Genomic DNA, 24,130 nt, shown 5'->3' on the forward strand with positions numbered 1-24,130 from the left:
GAAGGCATAGTGGTGGTAATGAAGATGTTTAAGAATGGTAGCAGAAAGGAAACAAATTAAATGTTCGACATTCTTGAGATAAGAATAGTCTCCAATCACAACGGAATGCTGCATGACTGGTCCATAGAATTGTCAAAAGTCTCCAAAATAATGACTGCAATTAACTCGTGCAGTCAGTAAAGGGATGAGGAGAAAATGGATGGGGGGAAAGGGAAGAGGAAAGAATATATGAAGGATTGAATGTTTGCCAGAAACCAGTGCATCTACCCTTGACGACTAATGTACTGAAGACGTGGAGAAGGAGAGATTAAGGGATAGTAGGAAAGTGGGACTGTTGATGTTAAAAGTGATAAGCTTTCTTATCTGAAATGTGCATGATTTCAGTCCTTAGAAGTGTTATTAAAACCACTAAAGAATTGACTAAAAAAAAACTGCAATCAATACACACACATGGAGGAAGGTGAGCTGAAAATAAAGTTGCATAGGATATGGAAGACATAAGGGGCAATGCAATAAACGAGCTGAGAATGTACTGGAGGACAAGACAAGGTAGGCATTATCACTAACAGGCACAAGGTAATAGTATTACTATTCCCACATCATGCAACAGTTTAGCACTTCCTTCCACTTCTTTCCTTTCAGGACAAAATCATAATGAGGCACAGCCCACTTAGATATGATAATGTATTGCAGAGTCTATAACTAAAGTTAGGGGAGCAAAGAGCTTCATCCCCTCTTTAATCAGGCAGAGGTCCCAAGGTTGTGAAAAGTAAATATGACTGCTTCATATAGCAGTTACTTAGCAGAACCTCCAGGCAAGCCACACCTTATGACTTCCCAATCTTAATAGGACCTTAAGCAGGAGTGAAGGTTTCAAAGTCTAACCACAGGTGTGTGGAGCAGGGTTCGCCATATATCTTCATGGAGTTCTTCAACAATATTAGGAGCATTTGTAAATTTTGACCATAAAGAAAATTTCTCACTGAAGCACCCTGTATTTGCCTAATTGTAACATACAGGCTGCACCACAACCACCCGTACAGGATACCTACATTCAGAAACCAAATCCCCCAATAAAACATACGAAAACAAGAGAAACAATTCCATGCCAGAACCCTAAACAACACACACCCTTCACACTACATCTCACAAGCACCACCAATAGAGTGCAACAAAGAAGCTACACCAGCAACTCACTATTCAAACATCTACCACAACTTACCTTCCAAACCACACAAAATGTATTCTCACTCAGACAACTAAACAAGCCCTTAAAGAATGAGCTCCAAAATCAATATTTAAACAACCCCAGATGCAAGGCCCACAGAGGGAACCCTCCCACACCAGACAAGAACCATACTAGCATGCCTGTGGTTTGGACACCATCAGTCATTAAGACCGGGCCAACACAGAATAAGCCTGGCCAAAGATTTAAACTACCCCAGATACAACCACCAGAGATGACATAACATTGTACTTTTGACCCACACTAACAATCCCTAGACAACAAATTATCTCTTTTCTAAGCAACAAAGTTCCTACCCAGGGTATGTTGCCAGTTTCCTGGATGCCGTAGGGGAACACACTGATAATATACAGGAGAGGAGCTACACTCGTAAAGTCCTGTCTCTTTCTGCAACTGAAGTTTTAATTCTAATATGCACAACAAGTTAATGTATTCATCATAGATACCAATTTTGTATTGTGTTAATAAAGCATGTCAGATCCCAAATTTGTATAAATACAATGCTTCAAATTTGTATATATTCAATGCTTCAAATTTGTATTTTATCCTATATTAATAAAGCTCATCATAGACCCCACTTTTGTATCAATTCAAAGCTTAAGATTTGCATTTTATTATAATGTTAATAAAGCAACGTATGGAAAAAAAAAAGCAGACAGAAGGTAACCAACATGCACAAATTTTAAATATTACCAAAACAATCAAGGATGGGGTGTGGGACTACAAAATATTTTGCCATACCTGAGGTAACGACTACATGATTACACGCAGTCAATATTTTAAATGGTTTTGGGTCATCCCTGCAAACAATAGCCACACATCATTCATCTACAATAAAATCTCTACTCACGAGGTAATGGAGACATACTTGTTTACTATTCCTATCCCTCCTCACTGCTGCCCCTTTAACACTTCTTAGGTTCACCTATTCTTTGATGGAGAGGTGAATATATGAGGAATGGTTGTCAAGAAAAAACAAGGAGGCATATGAATAGTATAAAGAGGGTGGGAGCAAGACACAAAGTGAGGGAGGCCAAGAGGACAGTGGATGTGGGGTGGGGTAAGTGATATAGCGAACTTGGGGGGGGGAGCCTCCGTGGGGACCGAAAAAGCTGTCCGACAGTGGATAAAAGTGCCACAATGGTTTGGATGTAAAGGTATAGACAAGCAAAAGTAATGTGGAAGGCAGAAGTAGATGGAGTGAAATTGAGAGGAAAAACATGGAGAGGGTGGATAGAGGGGATGAAGGGGCAATTTATACAAAAGGAATGTCAAGCAAGGAAGATAGTTCAAAAGATAGGTATGAATGGAGTGTGATTGTATAAGGATGAATAAATAATGCATCTCAAAGGGATTTCTTGTTTGCTACATAATTTTTGGGGGAGTGGATGGAGGATGAGGGTTTTCATTGCAGGATGAGGCAGCAGGGGTAAACTAGCTCCTGGCTATGGAAGTGCTATGTCTCACTGCATTTCCTTTGACCTGAACTGTGAGGCAGGGGACAGGGATGACTAAATCCATAATGTTGATAGGAGAGGCAACAAATGAGTTTTGAATGGATACGGTATTGGTGTAGGGTGAGTGTATGATTTAACTCGGCGACCCACTGAAAAGTACTTTCGGTATGTATGCTGTAGGTGAATAAATTTACTTTCCAACAATACATAATTTTTCCCATTTTCATCAATAATTAACAATGCCATAAAAATATTTTTTTTCCATGCAAACTACCACAAAATAGTATGGCTGCCTCCTGTATCCCAACCATGGCAGGCTTGGCTAACCCACTGTTGGGCAAGCTGCATATCTGCCAGTCATTCAATACATGACAATTCCTTCAAGAGTTTTTAATCTTTTTTTTTATATATATTTCTTTAAATTGCATAAAAAATTAATCATGTGTGCCAGTGGCGGCTCTAGTAAGAGCTGGGGACACTGGAATCATACATGTTAATACAGAGTATTTCCCATGTAGTGTCTCTAGACAGAATGCCTGTAACTCTGGAATGCTGACTTTGTGTTATATATATTTGTAATTCCCCATTTCACACCACCGTGAATTCTCAATGATACCAACATCTGAGCATTAGATGGGAGGGTGTGGTGGGAATGGGAGTCCATAATTAGTTGCTACTTGTTACACTTGTGGTGTATATTGACAAGGTTGTGTGAGTGAGACTGTTGGAGCGGGTTATGGGTCAGGATGGAGAATAAGTGCTTCTGCTATGTGGTTCTATGTTTAGTCATTAGGGGCTTTGCTCAGTTTTCAGCTTCTGGTATGTTCCAAATCAAGGCAAAGGATTTCTCATTCGTAGCACTATATTGTTCACTGAAGAGGGTACTGGGTGGTTTTGTTCCACATCTGGACATTTAACTGGGTCCAAAAATGGGGAACTAGTTATGGTGACATCATTGCTACATGATTAGAGTATCCAAAGCACTGGCAGTTGAAGAACTGGGGTGGACAAAGGTAACATTTTAGGTACCCTAGGTATACAAGTTAAAAGTTGGAATTTGGTCAAAACTCAACTAGTGTGGGGGGTTGGCATCTTAACACAATTCACTGTTTCTTAATACCAGATTTTTTTTTCTAAAAGTTGTGCATCTGTACTTCTATAGTCACATTATGATCACTACCATGCTATTGTTGAACACTATCTGACTTTGTTTGAAGTCGAGCACTAGCAAAGGTTGAGATGACAGGATGCTCTTGATTCCAATTCCACAATCAAGGATTAGTTTCCTTGAGGCCATCTTTGGCAGGGTTTTCCATATATACTGATGAAGTCAAAAGAGCACCTTGTAGCAAGAAATTGTCTACTGGTGGTATGTGGAGCCAAATTTTTTGTGATCCAATATAGGTTGAGATGCTAGTAGGGTGGGTTAAGTTCAGGAGTGCAATTTCACTTATTGGGATTGAAGTGGTGGTCAGTGGATGGGATTCAGATATCATTCAGTTTCATCAGCAGCACTAAATATTTCCCCTTGTGAAGTGGGCGAGCAAATGCCACTGCATTGTCACAGCAGATAGTTCCTGGGTCTGGGTGGGAGGCCTCAGGACTCCCTTTACAGAAGGTGTCATGAAACAGGGAAGGGATACAGCAGAGAGGTTTTGGATCTGGGAGGACAGTTGCCACCTCCTTATTTTCTTGTTTTCTTTATTGCAGTTCTTGTTATAGGTGACAGCATCAGCCAGGTGAGGGTATTGGGAATTAATAGTAAAGCACCTTCCTTTTCAGCCTTCTACCATTGTGAGGCAAGCAGAGCAAATCCTAAACATAGGTGCTCAGTTATACAGGCCAATGCTGAGCTGTGCTGCCCTCTTGGTCCCTGTATGATGGCAACCACTATACCTGCACCACCTGCCACTTGGAATGTTATGAGGGACTTCCACCGTCATGCCCCCACCATCATGCACCATCATCATAGGACTAGGTTGTTAATGGGAAGAACGAAGTAAAAGATATTAGAAGGAAACTTTTGATACTAACATTATGCTGTCAGTCACTGCCTCACATATAACAGCAACTCAGATGAGAGTTGGAACCCAAGGAGTTCCACAAGGTAGTGGTGGGACAGCAGGTGGTAATAAGAAGTCTGGAGGAAGTCCTAGCCTTACAAAGAAGAAAGTAGAGAAAAAAAAGATCAAGAGAGTAAAAAGTAAAAGAGAATTATAGAGTGAGAGACATAGAGAGAGACAGACACAGAGGTAATTAAACTACTGTGTAACGGAGTTGAGGGAGAGAACCAGGAGGCTAAAGGTACAAAGGGTAAAAGAGACTAAGAAAAACAACTGTGCCACAAAAATAAACTTGACATGATGCACAGCATCAGAGCAGTGCCGACATCTAGGGTATTCTTCTTTTATATCTGCCTACAGTTCTGCTCTACTCTTGCAGGTGCAATCGACTACCAACAGGTTTTTTTTTCTTTCCCAAGTAAAATATAAAGTGATTTCTATATTTCAAAACAATGGCAAGCTAGAGACAAGCACATGAAGACAGGCAGTCAGGAGGGGCTTAAACAACGCACTCTGGTATACTGTAGAAGTCTGTGGATGGACGGCTGCCTGCTGAACTGCGATCCCCTCGGGAATATAAACAGGTGGGGCTGGCACATATCCTGCTGTGAATCATAATATATTGTACTCCTTTTTGTCATATATAAAAAGTAATGGTTTAAAATGATGCCTAGGAACTCACTCAAACAAGTCTGTTTCCTATAGCCTTAAAAGCGTTACAATTTTGATCATGAAATTTTAGCAACAAATTTACTGGCAAGTAAACAAAAAAGAAAAACACACTGCAAATCACTTCAAGCTGATGAAAAAAAAAAAAACTAAAAGCCTTTGTTCAAATGTTGTACACCACATGTACATATAGCAACAATCTCATGCATGGTTTGCAACCCTTTATAAGCAACTTGTCACATGTAACACTAAAACATTCCAAGTGTTTCAACTTAGTGAAGTTTCAAAAGTTGAGATGCAGTGTCTGAACATACTATTAAAAATGCGATGTCTGATGGCTTCCTGTATAGAGGTGTCTCCTGGCGTTGGAGTTGGGGCATTGGGAGCAGTGAGTGGGGCTGTGATAGACCCAGCCTTACCTGCCCCACTTGCACACTTGCTGAGTGGATCAGCATACCAAGCCCAAAGTGGTATAGTGTTCTGGTGATCATCTTCCAAGCTGTTCTTCTTTACATACTTGGGCACAATGATGGGCGGGGACCCAAGCCCTGCTGGTTCCAACGTGTTAGGAGCCGTGTGCTCTGGTGATGGAAGGGGGGGAGGAGGACCCTTCGGGGTCTCGCTTGCCCCAGGGGCAACCATCACATTGCAATGGGCATGTGCTACATTCCATTGTTACATTTTCCTGGCACTTGTCTTTCTCACATTTCAACGAAAAATAATACTGTAGCAGCTACATCTGCTGGTTACGAAAAACCTGAATTTTAAAGAAAATATTTGGACATTGTAAATATGCTATTTGTAAAGCTCAAATAAAGATTGTATTGTATCATGTCCTGATAAAAAAAAAATCAATAAATAAAAATGTGCAGCTACAAAGTCTCTTTTTAAATTAATAAGAATAACATACACCAAATATCCTCAGATTATTGAAAAAACCTTTGGACAACAGGTGAGAGGATTACCTTCCCTTTTGCAAAATATATAATGAAATAGGAAAAAAAAAACTTGAACCTTCAAAATCAAATTGCAGTAATGAAGTAAGCAAATTTACAGAATGTTAGAAATACTTATAACAATATACAATATAACTCACAAAATAACCATCTCAGACTGACCAACATTAAGATCAATACTTCACAAAGCAGTTTCTGTATGTTGTTTACAATACAAACAATGGCATGTTCTCACAATTTCCATAAAAAGTTCATCTCAATGAATAAACTGTGCAACACTAATATATTTACTATATATTAAAATGTTTTAACACTATTTGAACAGCAATGTGCACTTCATGTTCACTACTTAGTGCAAGAAACCCAAACAGCATGTGAAGTAGGACTAAGGTGTGTTGTTACTGTTCCCATGGCAACACAGGCCAGGTATGCACCACACAAACAATGTGTAAGCAATCCACATTCTTCTTCCTCCTATGCATGTATACATATAAATATTAAGTAAAATTAAAGTAAATAATGAGTGCAAGTGAATGAATAAATAAGTTGAGTTGGTGGGTGAGAGGGTGATTTTGTGTGTGTGTGTGTTTGTGTGTGTGTGTGTGTTTGTGTGTGTGTGTGTGTGTGTGTGTGTTTGTGTGTGTTTGTGTGTGTGTTTGTGTGTGTGTGTGTGTGTGTGCACTGTGTATTCACATTGTATGTGTATGCATGTGTATATTGTACATGTGTGCATGTGCACATGGTACATGTGTGCAAGTGCACACTGTACATGTGTGTACAGGTGCACATTGTACATAAGTGCATATTGTATGTGTGCACAAGTGCACATTGTACATATGTGCACAAGTGCATATTGTACATGTGTGCACAAGTGGACATTGTACATGTGTGCACAAGTGTATATTGTACATGTGTGCACAAATGCACATTGTACATGTGTGCACATTGCACATATGTGCACAAGTGCATGTTGTACATTTGTTCACAAGTGCATATTGCACATGTGCACATTGTATATATGTGCACAAGTGCATATTGTACATGTGTGCACAAGTGCATATTGTACATGTGTGCACACATGCACACTGTACATGTGTGCACATTGTACATGTGTACACATTGTACATGTGTGCACATGTGCATATTGTACATGTGTGCACAAGTGCACACTGTATGTGTGCGTATTGCAAATGTGTGCACAAGTGTATATTGTACATATGCACCTGTGCACATGTGTGCACAAGTGCACACTGTATGTGTGCGCATTGCAAATGTGTGCACAAGTGTATATTGTTCATGTGTGCACATGTGCACATTGTACATGTGTGCACAAATGCACATTGTATGTGCACAAGTGCACATTGTACATGTATGCACAAGCGCATATTGCACATGTGTGCGTAAGTGCACAATTCACATGTGTGCACAAGGGCACATTGCACATGTGTGCACAAGGGCACATTGCACATGTGTGCACAAGGGCACATTGCACATGTGTGCACAAGGGCACATTGCACATGTGTGCACAAGGGCACATTGCACATGTGTGCACAAGGGCACATTGCACATGTGTGCACAAGGGCACATTGCACATGTGTGCACAAGGGCACATTGCACATGTGTGCACAAGGGCACATTGCACATGTGTGCACAAGGGCACATTGCACATGTCCAAGTGCACAAGGGCAAATTGTACATGTCCACCTGCACACTGAATGTACATGTCCAAGTGCACATTGTATATACATGTGTGCAAGTGAACATTGCACATGTGTGTACAAGTGAACATTGCACATGTGTGTACAAGTGTACATTGTACACATGTGCACAAGTACCCATTGTACATGTGTGCCCAATGTACACATGTGCACCTTGTACACATGTGCACATTGTATGTGTGTGCAAGTGTATATTGGACATGTGCGCAAGTGTACATTGGACATGTGCGCAAGTGTACATTGGACACGTGCGCAAGTGTACATTGGACACGTGCGCAAGTGTACATTGGACACGTGCGCAAGTGTACATTGGACACGTGTGCAAGTGTACATTGGACACGTGTGCAAGTGTACATTGGACACGTGTGCAAGTGTACATTGGACACGTGTGCAAGTGTACATTGGACACGTGTGCAAGTGTACATTGGACACGTGTGCAAGTGTACATTGGACACGTGTGCAAGTGTACATTGGACACGTGTGCAAGTGTACATTGGACACGTGTGCAAGTGTACATTGGACACGTGTGCAAGTGTACATTGGACACGTGTGCAAGTGTACATTGGACACGTGTGCAAGTGTACATTGGACACGTGTGCAAGTGTACATTGGACACGTGTGCAAGTGTACATTGGACACGTGTGCAAGTGTACATTGGACACGTGTGCAAGTGTACATTGGACACGTGTGCAAGTGTACATTGGACACGTGTGCAAGTGTACATTGGACATGTGCAAATGTACATTGGACATGTTTTCAAATGTACATTGGATATGTTTTCAAGTGTACATTGGACATGTTTTCAAGTGTACATTGGACATGTGTGCAAGTGTACAATAACATCTGTGCAAGTGTACAATGTACATGTGTGCAAGTGTACAATGTACATGTGTGCAAGTGTACAATGTACATGTGTGCAAGTGTACAATGTACATGTGTGCAAGTGTACAATGTACATGTGTGCAAGTGTACAATGTACATGTGTGCAAGTGTACAATGTACATGTGCAAGTGTACAATGTACATGTGTGTAAGTGTACAATGTACATGAGTGCAAGTGTACATCATGTGTGCAATTGTACATTGCATGTGTACAAATGTACATTGCATGTGTACAAATGTACATTGTACTAGTGTGTAAATATATGTTGTACTAGTGTGTACAAATATACATTGTACAAGTGTGTACAAACGTACATTGTACACGTGTACAAATATACATTGTACATATTTACAAATATATTGTGCCTGTGTACAAATATACATTGTACATGTGTACAAATGTACATTGTATACATGTACAAGTGCACATTGTACATGTGTGTAAGTGTACATTTTCCATGTGTGCAAGTGTACATTGTATGTGTACAAATGCACATTGTACATGTGTGCAAATATACACTGTACATATATGTTACAATCAAGACAGAGAGGGACATCACAGCACGTTACTCTGCCAGAGACAAGGTTAACATTAGCTCCAGCACCATGCACGCGAATGTGCACACACATTTTAGGAGTTGTATGGTACTGGATCACCAGCAAGACCTGACCCATTCCCACGACAATAAGGGAGAGAGACCTCACAACCAGGTCAAATGCCCAACGGACAGGTCAAATGCCCAACGGACAGCTCTGCACTCAACTTCCACAAGGGCGACCGTTAATACTACAATACGAACGACATTTCCTCTGTACAATCTTTTCCTTTCTTGTTCTATTTCATTTGTTATCTTTTTTCTATTGTTCTAGGTTTTAGATATATTATTTGTAAATAGCAAAATATTGAGTGCATCACTCAATTAGTTTCATGCCTATTTTGGCCTCTTGTGTATAAATGCTATCTGTAAATTGATATAGCATCAATTGACACCAAACCCTTCTCTACCATGACTTAATGTCCAATGGACAGAATCACACTGGGCTTGAACTGGCTACACTGTCTCCTCTCTACTTCCATGCAGTATAAAGTCTTAAAACTCATCGCTGTTTACATTCGAAAACCCGTTACTCATTGGTCGCCTGATGACCCAATTCTCTACCTCTAGCCTCCGAGAACTTAGCAACAGTGTGGATAGGAACAAATCCTGCCAAATGTGCAAGTGTACATTGCACACATGTGCAAGTGTACATGTGTATGCATATGTACATTGTGTTTGTGTATGTGTGGACAAAGGTCTGTTTACCCAATTGCTATAAAGGAAAGGAGTTAAAACACATGGGATCCTGTATATTTTTCTACAACTATCACATCTACTTTTCAATTCACTTATGGGTTTTACTTGGGCTATTTCAATGTCTAACCTACTCCTGAGGTGTGATTGGCTGTGTGTGATTAAGCTTGTGTTTACACAATTGTAGTATACAATAAAAGAGCCATGCTCGCAAGGTTCCAACCTTTTCTCCTTCTATTATACCTACTTTTAAACATTTATTATTTTGGTTTGGGTCATTACCTTCTGGATTATTCCAGAAGTTAAAGCGTGTTCATGGAAAATTATGTTACTTGATATTGTTGTTGTCTAAAGTTTTACTGACTGGAAACCTGCAGCCCCACATCACCTGACAACAGTCCTTAGACCATAGATCTCTCTGGGAAGAGAGATCAATGGTATGGGCCCCATTTCTATGTTACTGGCTTACAGTAGCTGGAGGGGGGGGGGGCAATCACTAGTTATTAGCTCTCCTTACGTGAAGGAAATATAGTTGAAGTTGATGGATATCTTGGGTCCAAAGACAAAGTGTAAGCCCCTTCATGTTTCACCTCCAAAGAATGGTGGTGTTGAGGGGTTTCAAAGACAGGTGGCATGAAGATTATTCTCTTTGCTGTTCAATTTGCAGGACCATGACAAGCAGGAGGTCATCACTGGTCCCTCTGTTGATATGGCTTCAGACATGTGGCCTTCCCATGACCTGCCCCAGTATTCTAAACCAAGCACTCTTCTGCCAGTTTTGCCCCCTTTAATAACCTGTGAATTGTAATCTCTTTCTCCATTTTCTTTCAATGATGGCAGGTCTGTCTAGTCTCTCCTTGTGTGGGTTATTTGCATGGCTGGGAATTTATTTGGTTGCTGTCTTTTGTATTCTCTCAATCATGTTTATATCCTTCACTTTGTGCAGAATGTACTACAAACTATGGTGGATATGGTATTCTATGACTTTTTTTTGTCATCATATCCTCACCTATGTAGTAAAAAGTCACTCGTGTTAATCTATACATGTTTTGTTCACAATCTTGTTAATGTTTGCCAGGTGACAAGTTGTCTTACCAATACTACAAGATCCTCTTCTTTTGCCTTTGTAACTAACTTCCCACTGAGTAATCCATTAATGGTTCCAACACTTTCCATTCTTTTGGCATTGAAAGTTATTTCCACTTTTGACTTCAGGCATACTGTCTAGATCTTTTATTAACCACTTCGATACAATGATGCCTGCATAGGCGCCACGAGGTTTGAGTGGGTACATGAGGATGCCAGTGTTGGCATCTTGATTATATACATTTTTTGTTGTTGTACACAAGTTACAACCGGATTTTGTGAACTGGTTTGATCAGATTTAGTGTGTTTATTATTACTCAGAGTAAAAGAGAACAAGTAATACATCAGTGACTTTATATTGTTCTTGATCCAGGTAAATGACACAATGGACAGAACAAGATACACCATGTTTGCAGATGATGCAAAGATCATGAGCAGTATAAAAAAATTAGAAGACAAGTTGTTTCAAAAAGAGCTACACAAAATCTAATTACTCAATGGGACATTTACAATGGCAAAAGATGAGAGGAAGATCTAAGGCTGGTCATGGACAACTTGTCATCTGACAAAACATATTAGGAAGATTGGACAACCTATATGGATTGCCAACAAACAAGTGGCTTTTCATTACATAGATATGCCAAGATGAAAAAAATCACAGAATGCCACATCTATCCTCAACTAAAATATGCAGCAATGATGTGGTATGTACACAAAATGAAAGACAAACAAGACTGAGAGAAAACAAAAGGCATCAACCAAACTGGTCTCTAAGCATGCAAACAATGCATACAAGGAGACACCAGAATCCTTGGACGTGCCACCACAGAAAGAAAGAACAGACAAGAGATGAAGTGCTTGCAATATTCAGATTATTCAAGGGAGTGGTCCAAACTGACATCTCCGGGTTTGGGATGGTACAGCACTGCAAGGTCATGGAAATAAGCCAAAGAGGACCATATGTGTGAATGGCAGCAGAGAAAAATCTCTTAATGCCACCTATCAATACCATCACCACAATGTGGAGGATCAATATCTATCAACTTCTGTATTTCTTCCACCAGTTTGCATATGGAGAGCTAACAACTGGTGACTGCTACCAGAAGAGGCTGGATGACCGCGTTGTGAACAGCTGCCCAGGATGTAACACTTCACCCCATACCATACAACACATAATGGAAGACTGCATTATACACAATCATGCACGCAAACAACACAACATACACTCTATAAAGGATTTGTGGGAAAACCCAGTTTCGGCTATGGCATTCCTTGGGGAGACGGGACTGCTCGGACAGACAGTCTAGGGAACGACAACAACAACAACAACTGGTGACTGCTCCAATCGTGCTTCTACCAGTGACACAGATCACTCACCAATACAACACAGATGAGTCTCAAGTTTCTTCCCAGGGAGATCTATGGTCATAAAACTGTTGTCAGCCACTGTGGGGTTGCAGGTTTCCAGTTAATAAAACCTGAAGCAACATCAAGAAACAGTGGTCTATAAAGATGCACCCACTCGTGGAATATTCTAGATGCCCAAGTTAAAACCATAAACATACATACATATACCAAAAGCTTTTTCCCCCTTACAAGGGAGGTAGCCAAAGTCAAAGGCATAAATTTACTCCCACCCATTTCATCCCCACATACTCCACTCCCATTCCTAACCCCTTCCATAAACAAATTTAAAAAAAGGTATAATAGATGGAAAAAGGGTTGCAACTTCACAAGCATAACTCTTTTCCATTAGGAAATTACTGACATGTTTAATCACACAGACACACAATCACAATCCTGGAGTAGCTTAGTTGATATAGCACAAGTTAAAACCAAAAGATTTCTCAAAAAGGAAAGATAATGGGACCCCACAAGCTTAAATCCTTCCCAAGGAATTACAATTGGGTAAATAAGTTACATATATACTTGCTCATACATACACACACACACACTTCAGAACAGATCTGAGGCAAATGACTGTCTAATTGCTCCCCTCTAATACTCATTACAAGAGACAAGTTTTCCATAACCAACACTCCCAGGTTCTATTCTTCCCTTTTATTTCTTTTCTGTAAAAGTTTCATTCCCCATTCTGAAGTTTTGTGATGGCCTTTTCTTATCTACATCCCTTTCATAGCTCCTTTCTGTTGACTCTTATTGCTCTTGCTACTCCTCTGATTCGCACATATTGTGCTGCATCATCGTAATCAGGCAACCTGATGTGCGCATGAATACTTGATTTGTATTGAAGAGGTAAAGACTGCTTTGATGAGCACAGATATATTACAATGATGACATTTAATTTCAGTGTCTAAATTTCTTCATGCACTTCCAGAAGTCTATACAACTTAGAAGATATTTCTATCCTTCATAATTTCCTTTTCCGAGCTGAATGGCATTCTTCTCTTTGGAGACAAATTTCAACTTATACAGGAGTGATGAGCCACTTTTTATCTTTCAGTATCACTCATTGCTATTCTTATATTTCTCCTGTACCTCTCCTAGTACACCACCTCTTCTTTTCTCATGTTCCTGTGGGAGGGTGAGATCACCACCACCACTATCTTCCTATATGTATTATGTAAGGCAACCAAACAGGATAAACTGAGGACACAGAATTCCCCCTTTCTGTATTTATCTCCAGCATAGTCAAAGTATGCTTCAATTCACCCCCACCCACTACAATGAAAGAAATTATCATTGATGGTTTTATTTTTCATTAATTTTCAAGACAATAGAAATGCCATACACCTGAGGTAATGGCATATCTACAACCAGAATCTTGACCAAAATTCAGAGAAAGCCAAATCATATGACAAGAAGGAACACACGCAGATTTCAATCAAATAAGAGAAATAAACCCATATAAGTGAAAACAAAAGAGATCTTCCTCTACTTCGGTGTAAAATAATTTTTGCCTACCTAGGATATACTGCACATCTCCACAATGAAGTAAAATACAGGAAAAAGAATGAGAAGGCAGGGGATAGGGAAGGGGAAAGAGAAATGCGACAGCGGTGGGGACAGGACAGTGCTAGGAAAAAGGTGAGAGGGAAGGGAGGAGAGATGAGGAAGGGGAAGACATAAAATGAGAAGGAGGAGAAAGGAATAAAGATAAATGTTGAGTAAAAGTAGGGCAGGGCAGAAGAGGGCAGGGGGGAATTGTATTTTACATTTAACCATTGATAACATGCTTCTATCCTTGGGACAATATTGTGAAAGAGATAGAAAGAAGGCATAGTGGTGGTAATGGAGATGTTTAAGAAAGGTAGCAGAGAGGAAACATAGAAATTAAATGTTCAACATTCTTGAGATGAGAATAATCTCCAATCATAACGGAATGCTGCACAACTGGCCTATGGAACTGTCTAAAGTCCCAAAAATAATGACTGCAATTAAATTGTGCACCCATATGGGGAGGGAGAGGAAAAGGGATGAGGGGAAAATGGATGGGAGGAAAGGGAAATGTGAAGGACTGCATGTTTGCCAGTAACCAGTGCATCTACCCTTCAAGACTAATGTACAGAAGAGGTGGAGAAGGAGAGATTAAAGGAGGATAGTAGGAAAGTGAGACTGTTGATGTTAAAAGTGATAAGCTTTCTTATTTGAGTGAAGATGAGTCTCCAATCATAAAAGAAACCTGCATGATTTCAGTCCTTAGAAGTGTTATTAAAATCCCTAAAAAATTCACTACACGAGATCTGCAATCAATACACACGTGGAGGAAGGCGAGCTTAAAACAAAATTGCACTGGATATGGAAGACGTGATGGGCAATGCAATAAGTGAGCCAAGAATGTAAAGGAGGACAAGACAAGGTAGGCATTATCACCAACAGGTACAAGGGAAAAGTCTTAATATTCCCACAACATGCAACAATGGTTTGGATATAAAAAAAAATTGAAAAAGTATAGACAAGCAAAGGCAATGAAGTGTTCAAAAGACAGGCATGAATGGAGTGTGACTATACAAGGAAGAGGAAATAATGCAGCACAATGGGATGTCTTGTTTGCTACATAATTTGTTTGGGAGTGGATGGGGGAGGGGGGGGGCAGTGGGCGAGATGCAGGGATGACCCATCATCCAGGAGGAGCCAAGATAAGAGGGAGGGAGGGGGGCGAATGGGAGTGGAGTATGTGAGGATGGAATGGGTGGGAGTGGATTTTATGCCTTCATTTCTTGGCTACCTCCCTTGTATGGGCAAAATAGCCACTGGTATGTATGTATGTATGTATGTATGTATGTATGGATGTATGTATATATATATATATATATATATTTACACCCACACACGTGTAAGTAAAATATAAAATTATTTCTATATTTCAAAAGAATGCCAAGCTAGAGACAAGCCATGAAGACAGGCAGTCAGATGGGGCTCAAGCAACGCACTTTGGTGTACTGGAGAAGTCTGTGGTTGGTTGGTTGCCTGCTGAACTGTGAGCCCCTCAGGAATATAAACAGGTGAGGCTGGCACATAACCTGCTGTGAATCATAATATATTGTACTCCTCCTTGTAATATATAAAAAGTAATGGGGGGGGGTGCAGTGGGCGAGATGCAGGGATGACCAGTCATCCAGGAGGAGCCAAGATAAGAGGGAGGGAGGGAGGGAGGTGAATGGGAGTGGATTTTATGCCTTCGTTTCTTGGCTACCTCCTTTGTAAGGGGGAAATAGCCATTGGTGTATACAAGTAAAATATAGTGATTTCTATATTTCAAAAGAATGCCAAGCTAGAGACAAGCCATGAAGACAGGCAGTCGGAAGGATCTTATGCAACGCACTTTGGTGTACTGGAGAGGTCTGTGGTTGGTTGGTTTCTTGCTGAACTGCAAGCCCCTCAGGGTTATAAACAGGTGGGGCTGGCATATTTCCTGCTGTGAATCATAATATATTGTACTCCTCTTTGTCATACATAAAAAAGTAATGGGTTAAAATGATGCCTAGGAACTCACTTAAATCCGTTTCCTATAGCCTTAAATGTGTTACAGTTTTGATCATGAAAATTTAGCAACAAATATATTGGCAGGTAAACAAAAAAGAAAAACACTGCTAGTCACTTTTGGCTGATGAAAAAATTATGAAAACAAATTTAAAAATTGGTATAATAGATGGAGAAAGTGTTGCAAATTCACAAGCATAACTCTTTTCCTTATACATTAGGTAATTATTAACATGTTTAATCACATAGACACACAATCACAATCCTGGAGTATAGTTGATATAGCACAAGTTAAAACCAAAAGGTTTCTTAAAAAAGGGAAGATAGCGGGACTCCACAAGCTTAAACCCTTTCCCAGGAGTTACAATTGGGTAAATAACAGTTAAATATATACTTGCTCATACATACCATTACAAACGCACACACTTCAGAACATACCTGAGGCAACAGATTGTCTAATTGGTCCTCTCAAATATTCATTACAAGAGACAAGTTTTCAATAACCAACATTCCCATGTTCTTTTATAGTTTAGTGATGGCCTTTTCTTATCCACACCTTTTTCATAGTTCCTTTCTTCTGACTCTTATTGCTCTTGCTACTCCTTCTCAGATTTGCACTTCTTCCACCTTCACTTTTTTTTTTTTTCAACATACACCCTTCACATCCTTTTACAAAGTATTGACCACATGTTTCATACCTAATATTGCTGGAATGGGCAAAATTTATTCATGGTATATTTCACAGCTTTCATGTTCTACTAGCCCTGGGTAAACATCATGGCATCTCTACCCAATATCATACTGATTACAAGAACTGTAGTATACAATTGCCTTGTTATTTTTATTTTATTTTTTTCTTGTGAATTGAGATCATAATATAAACTTCTTGATAGGACTGATAATCTGTTAGGTTGCAAGTCTTCACAATAGCTAGACCGTATTAAAAAACTTTGAACCTCTTGAATATGATGATGCCTATGCATGCATCATGAGCCACAAGTAGGATATATGAGGGTGCTGGTGTCAGCTTCCTAATTATATTTATTTTGTAGTTGTTGCTGACCCCTGTATTGCATGACATATTTATTCACAGTGAAAGAACAAGTATAACAGCAGTTTCTTAATATTTTGTAATGCACATATTGTGATGCATCTTCATAATCAGGCAACCTGATGTGCACATGAATATTTGACTTGTATTGAAGAGGTTTAGACTGCTTTGATGAGCACAGATATATTACACTTGAGACATTTGGTTTCTGTGTCTAAATTTCTTCATGCACTTCCAGAATTCCATACCACTTAGGTATTTCTATCCTTCACAATTTCCTTCTCTGATCATAGCTCTAAGTAATATTTAACCAAATAAATTACATTGACGTTCTGGCTGTTACTCATGAACAGCTCTCATACTGGGGTATTGACAATATAATTATGTGCAATTGACACTTTGCAACCTTATGGACAAGAGCTGCATGGCATTCTTCTGTTTGGAGACAAATTTCAACTCATGAAGGAGTGATGAGCCACTTTTTATCTTTCAGTATCGCTCACTGCTTTTCTTATACTTCTCCTGTACCTCTCCTAAGACATCACCTCTTCTTTACTCATGTTCCTGCAGCAAGTTGATAAGACCACCACCATTATGTTTCTTACTTCAGCTCCCAGTAGTAGGTGTTATGCCTGTCAGTGGTCCCAGCATATTCCTCATCTGGCTCTATCATGGAAGGCACCTTCCTCCTAAGAGTTTCAATGTTGGGCAAGTCATGCCTGTTGAGGGCTTCTTCAACATTTTCCTTCCATCTCTTTTTCGGTCTTCCTCTTGGCCTTCCTTCGTCCGGTACTCACTCCCAGCATCCCCTTGCTATTCTTTCTTCCTCTATTCTTTCTAAATGTCCTGACCATCTTAACAGGGCAGCATCTATTTTGCATAGCATGGAACAGACGCCAATGCTTTTCCTTGTATCTTCGTTTATAAGTTTATCTCTCCTCATCTTTCCAATTATGGCTCTCGATGGTCTCGTTTCTGCTGCCTGAATCCTGCTCATGTCTACCTTTGTCATTACCCAACTTTCTGAACCATATGTTAGGGTAGGCAACCAAACAAGATGAACTTAGGACACAGAGAATTTCTCCTTTCTGTATTTCTCTCAAGCACAGTCAAGGTATGCTTCAATTTGCCCTCACCTACTACAGTACAAGGAAAGAAATGACCACTGGTGGTTTTATTTTTCATTCATTTTCAAGACTATATAAATGCTATACTCTTGAGGCATATCTACAACCAGAATCTTGACCACAAGTCAGTGAAAGCCAAATCACATGGAAAAATAATGTGAGCAGAATTTACATTAACTTGCTCAATGAAATGTGAAGAACTATATATATATATATATTATATATACACATATATATATATTATATATACACATATACATATATTATATATACACATATACATATATATACATATACATATATATACATATATATACATATACATATATATACATATACATATATATACATATACATATATATACATATACATATATATACATATATATATACATATACATATATATATACATATACATATATATATACATATACATATATATATACATATACATATATATATACATATACATATATATATACATATATATATATATATACATATATATATATATATAAAACAGTGCTGATCATACATGAGAATGTTGTTTATGTTATTTCTTAGGTGTGAGTAAATCTTGCACAGTGAGGAAGCTATGAAAAAATAAATAAATAAAAAATATAAATAAATGATTGGTAATACTCTTAACTACTAACCAGAACTGGGTGTAAAGGGAGCTTGGGGAGGAACACCCCCCACAGCCTCTGAATAACTTGGAGGTGCACATGGTGGAGGTTCATTGTATGGAGGTGCAGTGGCCTTGGACATGTTTGCTACCCTGAAAAAGATTAAGAAACATGTAGGACATCAGTCAATCCAGTGCCCCATATTTCTCTTGCAGGATGTTCAACAATAGGTGCCTGCATGTTGTGGTCCTGCAATGCAGACAGTGAAGCTGCCAATTTCCAAAACCTATCAAACCCCTCACCTCTAATCATGAGGTGAAGCCTCAAGAAGCTGGCAATCAGTCTCCAGACTGGGCCGAAGACCTCTCTCTATCAACTTCAACTGTATTTCTTACATTTTCTCATAGATGGAGAGCTGACAACTACACTTCCCTCCCTAAACCTTTCATAAAATGACAAACATTCTCACACTGATACAACAGTCCAAGATTTTTTTCCTAATGACTGTGGGAGGTTCCAAGGGCTGTTGCTTGCCAATGTGGGGCTGTGTAAATTTGAGGCAAAGATTAATTAATTGATTCTCCAGACACTCAGCTTACAGATCAGCTCAAATCACCCGAGAGAGAAATATTGTGTTGTCTAGCAAAGGCTCAGGTGGGGCTGTAGGATGCATTCATTGCCTTCTGGATGATGGTTGCACCTGGAACAGTTTTTGTGACCAGGCCTAATATGTTGGTACTGTTTAGTGATGGATGGAGACCTGAATGTGGTTGTGCTAGTGTGGTTATTGCGAGACCAGGATTAGTTGAATGCATCTGTCAAGGATTTTCATGTAATTATGCACAGATGTTTTCAGTGGTCATTTGGCCTGGTTCCTCAACACACTTTCCTTTTTATTTTGGGGAGTACGGGAATGGTGAGACTTCAATGTCTAGCTTAATTTTTTTTTCTTCCTAATTTAGTGTTGTAGTTCTGAAGCTTTAGAGCAATTCTGTTCATGACATTATTTCTCTGGAGAGGGACCTATAATGTGGTGGTCCCACAAAATGGACAGTGAAGCTGCCCTCTTTCAAAATCCTTCAACTCCTTCACTGCCATCAGGAGGTGTAGCCCTGAGGGGCTGGTACACAGATTGGGCCTCCTGGCTAGTAAAGTGGTAGCACGCTGGCTTCGTATTCACAAGGTAAGCAGATCAAGCTCCGTCCAGGCCTGTGAGCTTAAGCTGCTTACTGGGGAGGTTACTGCCGCCGTGGATGGGCACCACAGTGGGGAGTTGAGATTTGCCTCGGCTGACATTCTGAGGAGTCTTTGAGAAGACTTATATTGGAACTGAAACCTGGCAACTGTAACTTTTAACTAAGATCTCTATCAACTTCAGCTGTATTTTTTACACTTTTTCACATATGGAGAGCTGACAGCCAATGACTGTTCTTCGCTCCCTATAACTTCGAGTCAGTAGAATAGAAACAGAACAGACTTACAATAATACAACAGTTCAATTTTTTTCCCATAGAGATCTGTGAGAGGTCCCATGGACTGGTGCCACCCATTGTGGTGCTGCAAATTTTCCACTTTGTGAAATTCAAAGGCAACAAATGAGTGATTGCTTTGGTGATATTTTGTTATGTTGCACCAATTGTTTTAATGTGGGTCGGGAATTACTTTTGTTTTTGTTTTTTTCTCATCTCATTGCACCCCATATTATTTTCTTTTCTTTTTAGGAATATAATGTATTCTCTCATTTTCTTCATAGTGTAAATGGGCAGGAGGTTTTCCCTCAAGCATACTTCATTAAAATGAATGGCAAGCTTGTTATGACAGAGCTTCTTGTCATATTTTTCTCTCTTTCTTAGAGTAATCTTGCCTTCTGTAGGCAGTAACCTTAATAAATCTCCGTATGTCATGTTGTAGAATAACATACATAATTTATATAAAAAAAAAAGCCAAAACGCGTTTTCACACCTCTTGGTGCTTCCTCAGTGGCAGGTACGAATCTAAGGACTGGGCTGGTGTGTGTGGGTATATATGGGACAGGCTGTGGGAATTTGTCTAGTCGTCGGTGCGGGATTTTGTCTGGTCGTCAATGTGGGAATTTGTCTGGTTGGCATCGCCCCCAATGAAAACAAGACAAAAAACACAGATACACGCCACCCTCCAACCTACAGGACGACACGGAGCTCCGGCGATGCCAACCAGACAAATTCCCACATTGACGACCAGACAAAATCCCGCACCGACGACTAGACAAATTCCCACAGCCTGTCCCGTATATACCCACACACACCAGCCCAGTCCTTAGATTCGTACCTGCCACTGAGGAAGCACCAAGAGGTGTGAAAATGCGTTTTTTTTTTTTTTTTTATAAATTATGTATGTTATTCTACAACATGACATACGGAGATTTATTAAGGTTACTGCCTACAGAAGGCAAGATTACTCTAAGAGAAAAATACGACAAGAAACTCTGTCATAACAAGCTTGCCATTCATTTTGATATATATATTATATATTTTTTTTAAACGTTCTCTTGTTCTGCTTGATCCTTCCCACTTTATATAATTTCTCTTCTTGAGGATGCTATCTTGGGTGAGAAATTTGGGTTCAATTTCTTTTTTTCTTCCATGCTCTTTCATGGGATGTGGTTCTGGCTTGCTTTTAGTTTAGTGTGCGATTCTTTCTATTCCTTTGTCTCTGGACAGATAATAGGCGAAGTCAAAGTTGGCTAGCTCATTTTAGTGGATTGTCTTTTAAAGTTTGAGCCTAATTTTGTTGGTTACTGCTAAAGTTACTTCTGTATGTAGTAGTAGTAAAGACGTGGTTTTTATTGCTTATGGATGCAAGTACATTTTGAGGTTTGGAGTAATCGTTTGTAAGTCATGTTTGGGGTTGTCTTGTATTCCAATTGCTGGAGTATAGCATGTGAGCTGGAGAGTTGGTTAGATATTTTGTTACGTCTCTAGACCTCTGGTTGTGTCTCCACATACTATGTTGTTTCCAAGGTTGATGCATGGAATTTGGGCATTTATCCTTAGGATGCGAATGATATTAAAAGTATGTAGATGTTTGTCATGTACATTATTTTCCTTATTAATGATTAAATAAGAATTTATTCTACTGTCGTATCTGAAAATATTTGCTTCTCATCTTGAAATCATGTGCAGGTCCTAAGATTGAGTTCTGGAACCTGCTGCAGGTTTCCTGCATTGGTTTCGGACAGCCCTGCCCACAGGAAGGCAACCCCACATCTGGCTAAAAACCACTGTACAGGATTGGGATGGTGAGATTTTGTTGAAAAATGAAATGCCATGGTGTATGTGTGTCAACCCAAACTGTATTTTGTGTTGTACAGAAATGTAGTTTGAATGAAGATCATCTTATCGTTTTGTGTTCTACATTAGTATGTAGTGAATGTTATGTTTTTAATGTTGGTGAACAGTAGAAAGTATTAATCATGGGTATCTGGCAGGAGTAGATGCCCACTCCTAGAAATCAAGGATGCATTTGAAACCTTGCTGGCCATCACTCATAGTTTCTTTAATTTTATAAGTTATTGAATATCAGTATAATTTTCAACTGCAAGTTTGCAATTTAAATACATAATGATACTATACTTGATAATAAATTATAAGGCCATATAAGTCACCATTTCTGAGGTGAAAGAATAACTTTTCTTTGACTGCCATGACTGATCTGATGTACAAATACATGAAGTGTGCATCTTGATATCTTCCCTATACCATAAACCATATATTTAACTGTGTCCTCCCCCTTCAAAATTTCCTGCAGATGCCCGATATTAAATGTTCAGTGTATCAAGAAATAGAAAAAAAGGAAAAAAATGTATCATGGTTCCTAAAGAAATACTATACATTCATACAGATTATTTGAATGACTTCGCTACTACAAGTGATTTATTCCATGATTGGTGCGATATATTATATTACACACACACATTATGTGTATATATATATATATATATATATATATACATACAGACTCATACACACTTAAAAGTTAATAAAACTGCATAATTAACTAAGAATAACCCCAAGGGAACTAATAATATTACTTATTTATAGGATTGTAAAAAAAAAAATCCCTATATTCTATAACAACAGATTACCATTCAAATCCAATTGAATTCCCATAAAATAAGCTTACATTATACTCTGTCATGTGATTTAAAATTAGTTACAAAATCATACAACTACTCTATAATTGTGTTTAACAAGAACGTTTTTGTTTTTTATGGCATTGGCATTGCTCAATACATACTTTACTATATTTAATATTGGATAAGTACTTTAATACAATACCGTAACCATACATATGGAGGTATTGCCATGTATCTTATCTATATATAAACACAACACGTCACTTTCCTTTAGATTTATATTAAAGCATATATATGTGTATGTTATGAGTAATGCCATATAATCATTTCTGAGAGAAGGGCTGGGCGCTTCCCATGATCTTTAAAAGTACACGTAACAAGGCTACCAGTGTGAAGTAGAACATTTTCTTCTCTCTTTCACCTTTTATCACCAATCATATATGCTATTGTGTTACCTTAAGCACTTCAATTACGAAATATACTTATGCAATACGATATCTAACTATGATAACACTATACCTTTCGATTTTAGGCTGCTACTCGAAACGTTAGTCACTTAAGCTCTGTGATGCCTCCACCTCTTCCGACGGTGTAGTAAACACTGTTCACTTATGGTCATGACGTCATAGTCAACTATAAGCACCAAAATGTTTTTGATATTTGACATCCCCCACAAAATACCATTATTTTTAAACAACACAATTAAAGTAAAATACGAAATATTTGTATTTAATCCCAATTATAAATGGGATGCAGCTGATGAGACGTTAGAAATCCCATTACGAAATGTGTCGTCATTATGAGAAAACATTTCAAGGAAGCTGTCATGCAGGAAATGACAAATACAGATATTACTCTTTACAAGGGTAACAATAATAATATTGTATATTCAAAGACTA

The 24,130-nt window shown here is 39.0% G+C and overlaps 1 protein-coding gene across 10 annotated transcripts in view; it reads right to left on the reverse strand.

Moving 5' to 3' along the window:
- LOC143028557 (LITAF domain-containing protein) overlaps positions 1-23,895 on the reverse strand; it is a 35,551-nt gene extending 11,656 nt beyond the window's left edge. Inside the window, exons 1-4 of one of the 10 annotated variants that reach the window (XM_076190838.1) lie at positions 23,751-23,895; positions 19,148-19,269; positions 5,279-5,368; positions 1,988-2,046 (exon numbers count right to left, since the gene is read on the reverse strand). In XM_076190838.1, coding sequence (XP_076046953.1) covers positions 1,988-2,046; positions 5,279-5,368; positions 19,148-19,218 — 220 coding nt within the window. In that variant the 5' untranslated portion in view covers positions 19,219-19,269; positions 23,751-23,895. Of the gene's footprint in view, positions 1-1,987; positions 2,047-5,278; positions 5,372-5,749; positions 6,192-16,154; positions 16,248-19,147; positions 19,270-23,750 lie in introns of those variants that run through there. The other 9 variants (XM_076190837.1, XM_076190843.1, XM_076190841.1 and 6 more) reach the window with 9 other exon arrangements.
- Positions 23,896-24,130: the final 235 nt, after the last annotated feature.

The sequence above is a fragment of the Oratosquilla oratoria genome, chromosome 9 (genome assembly GCF_046742065.1).
Source record: "Oratosquilla oratoria isolate Oo_2021 chromosome 9, ASM4674206v1, whole genome shotgun sequence".
Lineage (NCBI taxonomy): Eukaryota > Metazoa > Arthropoda > Malacostraca > Stomatopoda > Squillidae > Oratosquilla > Oratosquilla oratoria.